This window comes from Drosophila santomea, chromosome 3L (genome assembly GCF_016746245.2).
Source record: "Drosophila santomea strain STO CAGO 1482 chromosome 3L, Prin_Dsan_1.1, whole genome shotgun sequence".
Lineage (NCBI taxonomy): Eukaryota > Metazoa > Arthropoda > Insecta > Diptera > Drosophilidae > Drosophila > Drosophila santomea.
In genome coordinates, this window is record NC_053018.2 from 25,120,425 (window position 1) to 25,131,147 (window position 10,723).

Sequence of the window (10,723 nt, forward strand, 5' to 3'; positions counted from 1 at the left end):
CAAACGCTTCCTTCTGCCTGCTAAATACTTTACAACAAATCGAAAGGGTATACTACGAGTAACGGGCATAAAAGAAGTAAAAGAAAAAAAACACTCCAGCACTTGAAAACCACTTTCTTTCTCGACTTTGTCTTTGCTCATCATTTTCACTCAATTTCTCGCTTAATTATCGTATCGCTTTCTCATCACGTGATAAAACAAAATAAAAAAAAATAATTTTATAAACATATTCAAATTATTTTATAATATTTTCTATGGGCATCGATATTTCTTCCATTTTCTTTATAAAGATTTAAAGGGTTAAAACCGTAAATATATAGTTTCATTCCGAACAGCTCACACTCAAATTTTTTTTCCATATTAATTTGCCATTAAATAATGAATACCGCGTTGGGCAAAAAAAAAAATAATTGCCGAAAAGAAACCTCAAGCAACGATGAGCTTTTTTCACCTTTTCGGGAACTCCGAACCGTATCTCCGCTAGGCAAGCTTCATTGTACTTCAAAGAAATTTTAGTTATGCCAGATTCAATTACCCAACATGAAGAACAATTTCGCAACGTTCAAAAAAACTTCACAGACACTCCCATTAATAGTAATGCAATTAAACCACCAACAGATTATGTCCACGTTATTCATGCTTGAAGGTTTTTGCGAAAATTGGTAAAGTTAATGAAATTAAATGAGTATCGTCGATGTATCGCTTCTTCCCGCATTAATCACACATCCCCTTTTAAAATATGTAAAAAAAATTATTAACGGAACGTCAATTGGAAGCCAGAACTCAGTCGTACCTGCGAAGATTGCAAAAAAATCGAAGCCAAAAGTTATGACGGCTATGTTATCCTTCACCAGGCTCTAATCTTGCAATTGTGTGTGATAGTTCCGATACTTTAATAAAAGTTAAAGTCCCCTGAAAAATATTGTAGAACTTCCAAATTCGACATCTTAGCAATATATCCAAATTTTCCACCAGCATTGTTCATCTCAAAGGCTCCGAACTTGCCGTGACTGACGCATTATCGTGGTTGTCTATCTCAATGCCTGGGGAAATCGAAAACCGATTATGAAAACCGATTTGAAAAATGTTTTGATATTTTTCATTTTTGTATTAGTCTTGTAAATTCCTATCGATTTGCCAAAAAACTTTTTGGCACGCCCACTCTAACGCCCACAAACCGCCCAAAGCTGCCACGCCCACACTTTTGAAAAATGTTTTGATATTTTTTCATTTTTGTATTAGTCTTGTAAATTTCTATCAATTTGCCAAAAAACTTTTTGCCACGTCCACTCTAACGCCCACAAACCGCCAAAAACTGTCAGTGTTGAAGACTCTTCTTCGCACTTCCACTAGCTGAGTAACGGGTATCAGATAGTCGGGGAACTCGACTATAGCGTTCCCTCTTGTTTTCCTATTAGATCCGCAATCTTGATATCTAAGGGCCTCCTTGTGGCAGTTTCAGCATATGTGCGCCACGGCTCCAACCCAGCTGCCTATATCCTCGGAAAACACTTTGCAATCTTCCCACTCCTCGGACAACTAAGCGACCTTAGAGCAAGGGATCTCCCACATTGGAGATCTCTGCTTTTGACATTTTCAATAAAATTCCCTAGCTTTTACTTTGAACAACAGTCTGTTGTTACTGTGAGAGCCTGGACCCGACAAATAAAATTGTCAAAGGTAATACTATCTAAACTTCCGCTGAACTCCATTTTTTATCTGTTTAAGATATGGCCTACTTTGTAGGGTCTCTTTCTTAGGTCGGATGTAAAACTTCTAAGAGTTTTTCGCCCAGATCAAACTCGACAACCTATCGGGACTTCCGAATCTTGCAGTCCTAATCGGATCTATCTTCTTGACCGAAAAAAATCTCACCTTAGTTGCCGGAAGTCGTGCTTCAAGATTGGTATCAATAAACTGAGACTCCTACTTCACTAGTTTGTATATAGTGTTTGGTAACCTCTAGGATATTTCTCCCCTGTGATGTTAAGATACAATATTATGATGTGCGGATTCTTCACTTAATAAATAAATATTAAAAAATAAAAAATAAACTGAGACTTTGTCTGTCAACATATATAATAATAAACTTGACCAATTGTAATATTTAATATGATAGAAAAATGATAGAATATGATATAATATGATAGAATATGATAGAAAAAAACATAAATATATAATGTAATTCAAAAAAAAAATTTAATCGAAAATTTCCCAATATTTGAATATTTAGATTTATTTGTCCCTTCGAATTAGTTGCTTAAACCTAAGACATTATAATAACAAGATGCGTAACGGCCATACATTGGTTTTACACTATGCAGCCACTTTTTTGGTGACGACCAAATAGGGCTATCTTTTCGCTCGCCTAAAATCGAGAGCGTAAATCTAAAAATAGAATTGTCTTGCGTGTCTGAGTAAAAACAATAAAGGAGATCGTGTGTATGTGTGCGTGCTTGTGCTAGAAGACGATTTTAGGGCCGAAATCAATTTTGATCTAAGAAACAAATTTGATTAATGTTTTGGTCAATTTCGATTCGTAACTATTATGGTTTGAAAGAAGTTTTTTATACCCGTTACTGGTAGAGCTTTTCTTACCACCCATAATTGCGTTCTTTTTTTTTAAATATCAAAATAAAATGTAACAAAATAATTTAAATGAATCTTATTTGTATTTTAAATATTAAAAATGGGTAATTTTCATACTAGTAATTCATACTAGTAATACTAAATAACTATGTATAGTAAATAATTATTATGTATACAAAGTAAATTATTATAACTACTGTAATTTAAAACAAAGAATTTCGAAAAAAGTAATTACATTAAAAAAATAAATATTTCATAAAAATAATTCAAAAACAAAATTATTATTAATGTAATAAATAAAAATATGGAAACTGTTTATTGCAAAATTGATTTCTTTAAGCACGAAGTGCGGACATAGGCACCGAAGAATCATTGTCAAATTATATTTTTCACACGTCGCACGCTGAATACTCTAATGACAATTATTCTAATAAAATGTCATATTTGAAAATTATTATGAATTATTATGTACATAGACTGAGCTATTATTATTTCTATGTTGAATTTGAATAATTGTTATGTTAAGGCAATGTAAAACTAGACTTTTTAAGTGGTGGCAATTTATAAAAAATAATATAGACTTAAAGTCTAAGAATTTCTAAAATGAAGGGCATAGTTTGTCATTTTTACAATGCATGTCCATACGTGTGCACCAATACAGTGGTCAACTGTCGCTGCATGCGTACAAGAGAGCTGCTGGCTCTAGAGCCCTCCGCTCTATGGCTTTTGAACCAAATTTCGAGAGAGCCTGGAGCCAGTTCTAAAGCCAGCATCGTGTGCAAAAAAATCGTATGGCGTTACGCATCTTGTTATTCTAATGTCTTTGCTTAAGCCCAATATTTTGTTGTCGATCAGCTTTTTACCGTTATGGAAAAATTTTACAAGGCTCGAAAAACAGCTAAGCTCGTAAACAATTGCAACATAATACAAAATTTCATATATTTACTTGACGTCATTCGTAACAATTTCCCATTTCGAAAAACTTTGCAAAGAAAAGACACGGCCTTTGTCCAATATTCTTACTCTCAAAGATGTTGGAACGAATATAACGTTTTCCCTCAACAGAAGCGTGCCAACCGCTGAGAGCTCGTTAGGAAACGGATAGAGGTTTGTTAATGTATCGGGCTTCCAGGAGTTGCTCTTGAAAGAAAGCTTTGCGAATTTCTTGCTGCGACTCCGTCAGCAATAGATGTCTCTTAAACGTTGAGTTCTGCTTCGGTGAGAAGTGATTATATAGATGGTCGATGAGGATTTTGTAGTTGTTTGTTTTCGTCGGTGGGTTTAGCCCTGGTGCGCTAGCAATTCCGGTCGCCACAAGACATTTGTCCGATAGCGAATTAGAAGACCTACTAGATACTTAAAAAAAATCTGAAAATCAGTGTAAAATTCAAAGCTCTCTCAACATGGCAATGACCAATAAACAATTAAAAGCTATTGTAGAGGACGCAGCACAAACCGCATATAAAGTGTGCGAAAGGTACGAGGGTAGTTCCAAACATTATCAAGCCCTTGGCACAATGAGGAACAAAATAAAAGGTTGAGCTGACATGATTCTCTAATCTTTTGATACTCCCCTCATTTTAGGGCCATAATCAATAGCTTAGAGTTCACATACGCTGATAAACGACCAGTGTATTTGAAAAAGCCGGAAATGTCAACACTCCGCCAAGGAAATTCTGCTACAATATTATGTCCTACCACTGTAGCCGCACCATTGAATAAAAAGTATAGAGCAGATGCGCTACGCGTTTTATTTCCGGAACTAAAAACATCAACTAGACCATCCGATCTAATTTTTTAGGCATAGACCCAAATACATTTTTCTTATTACCAAACCTCACAGCATTTGACGGAATAATTGGACTTGACTTGCTTAAACAAGCCGACGTTTTACTCGGTTAGTTGGTTGGCTATGAAATAATCAAATTTCTTAAATGCTCGAACTTAAATTTTACTAATGTTGAAGATATTGAAGTACCTCAAGATAATAAGGAAAAATGTTACCTAATTTTAGGAAACGGTACAGGCGTATTTTTAGAACCCAATGAACCTTTACCATACAATACCAATATCATTGCTACTATCCAGACAGAGAACGAGGTCCCGATGGGCGTCCCCGATTTTCTAAATTCAGAAACACAAGCTATGCTCAGAGATGGTATCATCCTACCATCTCGGTCACCATAAAACAACCCAATTTGGGTTGTATATAAAAAAGGGACGGACGAGCAAGGAAATACAAAGATACGTTTGGTAATCGACTTTAAAAAACTTAATTTAAAAACAAGAGAGAACGCTATAGTCGAGTTCCCCGACTATCTGATACCCGTTACTCAGCTAGTAGAAGTGCAGGTTTGTGGGCGTTAGAGTGGGCGTGGCAAAAAGTTTTTTGGCAAATCGATAGAAATTTAGACGACTAATACAAAAATGAAAAAATATCTAAACATTTTTCAAAAGTGTGGGCGTGGCAGCTTTGGGCGGTTTGTGGGCGTTAGAGTGGGCGTGGCAAAAAGTTCTTTGGCAAATCGATAGAAATTTGGAAGACTAATACGAAAATGAAAAAATATCAAAACATTTTTCAAAAGTGTGGGCGTGGCAGCTTTGGGCGGTTTGTGGGCGTTAGAGTGGGCGTGGCAAAATTTTTTTTGACAAATCGATAGAAATTTACAACACCAATACAAAAATGAAAAAATATCAAAACATTTTTCAAAAGTGTGGGCGTGGCAGTTTTGGGCGGTTTGTGGGCGTTAGAGTGGGCGTGGCAGCATGATTCGACAAACTTGCGCTGCGTCTATGTCCCTGGAGTCTGTATGCTTAATCTCAACTTTCTAGCTTTTGTAGTTCCTGAGATCTCGACGTTCATACGGACAGACAGACGGACAGACGGACGGACAGACGGACAGACGGACGGACAGACGGACATGGCCAAATCGACTCGGCTATTGATCCTGATCAAGAATATATATACTTTATATGGTCGGAAATGCTTCCTTCTGCCTGTTACATACTTTTCAACGAATCTAGTATACCCTTTTACTCTACGAGTAACGGGTATAACAACCCATGACAAATATCCAGTCCCCAACGTGGTTTTTATTGTGGCAAACTTAGGAAGGGCACAATACTTTACCACCTTGTATATAAAATCTGGTTTTCATCAGTTACTACTCGCTGAAAAACATACAGAAAAACTGAAACGGGAAGTATGAGCTTTGCAGACTTCCTTTTGGGAAGGAAAAATTCACCTAGTATTTTTCAAAAAGCAATCGACGATGTGCTCATGGTCTTTGATAGATTGCACGGAACCAATATGAGGATCTCGCGTGAACAGTCAAATCTTTTTAAGGAAAGCGTCGAGTATTTAGGTTTTATTGTTTCCCGCGGTGGCATAAGAACATGCCCCAAAAAAGTAGATGCAGTTCGTAACTACGAAAACACTATTGATTTTTGGTAAAAATTGTACATTTCTATCGAATCACATAATACATTTTTGCCACGCCCACAAACCGCCAAAAAACTTCCACGACCCCACTTTTGAAACATTCTTTAATTTTTTTCCTATTTCTATCAATATGCCAAAAATAGACTTAGAGTTTTCCCTTGTTTTATCTTTAAAAGGTAGTTCCCAACAAATTTACTAAATTCAGTACAAAACAAGAGAGAACGCTATAGTCCAGTTCCCCGACTATCTGATACCCGTTACTCAGCTATTCGAAGTGCGAAGGAGAGTCTTCAGCACATACAGTTTTGGCGGTTTTGTGGGCGTTAGATTGGGCGTGGCAAAAAGTTTTTTGGCAAATCGATAGAAATTTACAAGACTAATACAAAAATGAAAAAATATCAAAACATTTTTCAAAAGTGTGGGCGTGGCAGCTTTGGGCGGTTTGTGGGCGTTAGAGAGGGCGTGGCAAAAAGTTTTTGGCAAATCGTTAGAAATTTACAAGACTAATACAAAAATGAAAAAATATCGAAACATTTTTCAAAGTGTGGACGTGGCAGTATTGGGCGGTTTGTGGGCGTTAGAGTGGGCGTGGCAACATGAATCGACAAACTTGCGCTGCGTCTATGTCCCTGGAGTCTGAATGCTTAATCTAAACTTTCTAGCTTTTGTAGTTCCTGAGATCTCGACGTTCATACGGACGGACAGACGGACATGGCCAAATCGACTCGGCTACTGATCCTGATCAAGAATATATATACTTTATACGGTCGGAAACGCTTCCTTCTGCCTGTTACATACTTTTCAACGAATCTAGTATACCCTTTTACTCTACGAGTAACGGGTATAACAAGAGAGAACGCTATAGTCGAGTTCCCCGACTATCTGATACCCGTTACTCAGCTAGTGGAAGTGCGAAGAAGAGTCTTCAGCACTGACAGTTTATGGCAGTATGTGGGCGTTAGAGAGGGCGTGGCAAAAATTATAAAATATCAAAACATTTTTTAAAAGTGCCGGCGTGGCAGTTTTGGCGGTAGTGGGCGTTAGAGTGGGCGTGACAACATGAATCGACAAACTTGCGCTGCGTCTATGTCTCAGGAGTCTGTATGCTTAAGCTCAACTTTCTAGCTTTGGTACTTCCTGAGATCTCAGCGTTCATACGGACGGTCAGACAGACGGACGGACAAACGGACAGACAGACGGACATGGCCAAATCGACTCGGCTATTGATCCGTATCAAAAATATATATACTTTATATGGTCGAAAACGCTTCCTTCTGCCTGTTACATACTTTTCAACGAATCTAGTATACCCTTTTACTCTACGAGTAATGGGTATAAAAACATAAATCTTTTTTACCGACGGCATTATAATATGTCTTTTATTTATATATGTATGATCGCTATATTAATATTAATCTGATTTTTTTACTGTCTTAAAAAGAATGCTTTTTGTAGTAAATCTAACCGGACTGCAGAATATAAACACAATACAGCCCATACTTCATAAAAAGCAACGACCATTTTGTATTATTAATTGAACTTGGCTAACGGACATAGCGGTGTGGTGTTAATAGTATACATTTTCCTTCCAGGGCGGAAACTGCCCACTGCTTTACACACTTCTTAATACTTAAATTACAATATAAAAAATACAAAATAGGTAAAAGCATATAAAGCGAAAATCATAGATGGGCGGTTTAGTGAAATGCTCAATAATGCGCCATTACAAAATTTATAATACCCTTTGTCTCTAAATAAAAGTAATCGTCAAAGCAAGTTCCATTAGTTCTACGTTGATTTATAAAAACTTTAATAAATTTCCATATATTCTTTTTTCTTATATTTTTATTGTACCGTGTAATTAACAATATTCTAAAGTCCTTTTCTATATTTTTCACCTACAGTAAAATCGGTCATGCCCTTTCCTGCAGTTCCACAAGTGCCGACTCCTACTCTGCCGCTTACATTATCCGGAGAGGCAAATATACTTCTTGCTTTCACTCCGTTCCTTTTTTGATTTTTGTTATTAAAATTAAGCCATTTGTTTTTGTCTGATTCACGTTCCTCTTCCAAGTCCTTGAAGCGCTGTTGTTTTTTTTGTTTACGTTTTTTTAAATATTCTTTTTGATTGGGCCTGTGACGTCTGAAAAAAATTGTGTTAAAAACGTATGACTTGCTGTGAAAAAAAATATACTTGTTTGACGGAAAAACTTCGTTGCGAGTAGTGCGTTCTCGCAACTCGTTGATTTGGGTCGTAGAACGATTTTGATAAGCATCAAATATTACATTAACTTCTCCTGTACTTGATATGTCTTCAATAGTTGCATCGTAGTACTGACGATCTTCCTTCCATTTTGCTTGGCACTTGTCTCCTTTTTTCCAAATCTTTGCAGCTGAAACTAATTTTTCTGCTTCTAACAAAGCAGCTTCGATTTCGTCGAAATAGTTAGAGGAATCTCTTTTAGTTGAGGATGGCTCCACATAGGAAGATTTATGCTGTTCTTCAAGTTGAGTTTGTATCAAATCACGAGTAAGAGTAATAACTTCGCCAAGATCACTTCTGAGTTTTAATAGCTCTTCATTTTCTGTATCAGTTTGAAGAGCAGCCTCTACCTAAAAATTGTATTAAAATTTCCTTACTTCATGTAAAAAAAATCAAAATTAAAATTTTTAGGTATCACATTTTTTTAATACCACAAGTTTTATAAATCACAATTAACTTCCCAATTTTAGATTCAGTATAGGTATGTATAAAATAATACCATAAGTAGACCATAACCATTAACAAGCCAAAACATGTCCAAGCTAAGAGTTTTTTAGTAATAGTAATTATCCAAACTCTGTTAATAAAGCGGGTATAGAAATTTGAAATACCTACATGACTGACCCAAATAATATGTATATGGCTAATTTAATCTGTAATATAATAGATTCTTTTGATATAAAAACTATCTGGTGGTTTTGAAGTCATCATTAGCTACAAAACTAAGCACACTTTAGCCATTTTTAACTTTTAACAGACAAGATCCAAATTTGGTGAATAGTTTGCTGTTTTAAAGACTCCCAAAAAAGAAGTACCTGTGTAACAGGGCTGTATAAAACTGAAAACAACAATTATAGCATTACCGTGGATTCATTAATAAATAACGTGTAACAAGAACCAATCGAAAAATAGTCAATTTCTATTTTCATATATGAAGATAAAAAACATCGACTGCATGTTGTTAATGTTGCATATTTTCAACTAATATTGATCAATATTTTTTGTGAGTGAAGTTAATAATAATAATAATAATCCCTGCACGAGAAAATCTGCAACATTTACTTAATTTTCTAAAAAAAAAAAGCAAAACTAATTCATCTAATGTAAAAATTCTTTCGTAGTACAAATTGCAAATCTCCGTCATCCCCCAATTGTAAATCTCTGTAAATATATTGTAACTATTGTTGTACATTCAATAGCACAACAAAACTATTCTTTTTTAGAATAGAATAATTTCAAAAAGAAGGAAGTACAAATACCTATAATTTTACTCACTTGTTGCAACTGTAGTTTGTAATTTTGCAAATCGTCCGCCATTTAAATACTGTCAGATTCCACTATTTACATTTGGTGCATTCAAGAAATAATTTTATTTTTTCATAGGCTAAGAAAGCGGTAACAAGTCAATGAACTACTTAAAATTGATTTGGAATGTTTACGTTTGCATATTAACAAAATTATATGCATTTCTCACAGTGGCGCATTAAGAACCTATCAAGTGCATAGTCCATAATATTGGAAATAACAAAATAAGACCCGGCTTGAAGGCGATAGAAATCTTCGCTTGATAAAAATTAAAAATTTTATATGAGTTGATAGACAAAATAAAAAAAATGCTGGATTAATGCATTGGCACATGTAAAGTAATGAATAGTTCTTTGTGAAAACAGACAATTCACATTTGTCAGAGGTCTCAGCTGTACCACAGGTATGTGTTTAGCATAAGCTATTTTTTATTTTCAATGAAAATGAGTGCATAATTGATCGTTTTTATTGCACTCACTCGCAATATCGAGATTTGAAATCTGTTTTATGATTAGAGAGTAAAACAATTGGAAAATTGTTATAATAAGATGAAGGTTCTAATATAGTTTTATTAAGATTAAGCATATTTATATCCGTTACTCTTAGAGTAAAAGGGTATACTATATTCGTTGATAGTAGAAAGACATAGACGCAGCGCAAGTTTGTCAACATGTTGCAACGCCCACTCTAACGCCCAAAACTGCCACGCCCGCACTTTTGAAAAATGTTTTGATATTTTCTTCATGTTCTTATCTTCTTATCTTCTCTTCATAGTCAATTTCTATCGATCTGCAGAAAAACTTTTTGCCACGCCCACTCTTACGCCCACAATCCGCTAACAACAGTCAGTGTTGAAATTTCTCTTCGCACTTTCACTATTGCGTTCTCTCTTGTTCTTTAGGATAGTGCTCATCGTAATGGTCATACTGGCTTCTCGAAAAGCCATTCACGAAAAATATGTGATTGTAGCGCTTGGATGTCTCCATTGACGTGATCGGTTAAGTACGTATGTAAAGGGGCAAATCACCTTTGCCAATTTATGTAAGAAACCTTTCCTTCTTGAACGCTTTAGCATTTACGATAGCATTTAGCATTCAGAACATCAGCAAATCGGTTATCGCATA

At 35.5% G+C, this 10,723-nt stretch overlaps 1 protein-coding gene across 1 annotated transcript; it reads right to left on the minus strand.

Annotated features, from left to right (window-relative positions):
- Nucleotides 1–7,858: 7,858 nt before the first annotated feature.
- Nucleotides 7,859–9,672, minus strand: LOC120450271 (survival of motor neuron-related-splicing factor 30). The gene is made up of 3 exons (XM_039633184.2): nt 9,570–9,672; nt 8,226–8,644; nt 7,859–8,174 (listed from the first exon to the last, which is right to left on the minus strand). Exons 1-3 carry the CDS (start codon nt 9,609–9,611, stop codon nt 7,904–7,906), a joined length of 732 nt encoding a protein of 243 aa, XP_039489118.1. The 5' UTR covers nt 9,612–9,672; the 3' UTR covers nt 7,859–7,903.
- Between the last annotated feature and the right edge of the window lie 1,051 nt (nt 9,673–10,723).

Bases quoted from the DNA above. Each gene is read 5' to 3' on its own strand.
- LOC120450271 (XM_039633184.2), bottom strand. From the start codon at position 9,611: ATGGCGGACGATTTGCAAAATTACAAACTACAGTTGCAACAA. The intron at 8,645-9,569 runs GTGAGTAAAATT...TACAATTTTTAG, and splicing joins ACAAACTACAGTTGCAACAA to GTAGAGGCTGCTCTTCAAAC. The intron at 8,175-8,225 runs GTATATTTTTTT...AATTTTTTTCAG, and splicing joins GAAGTTTTTCCGTCAAACAA to ACGTCACAGGCCCAATCAAA.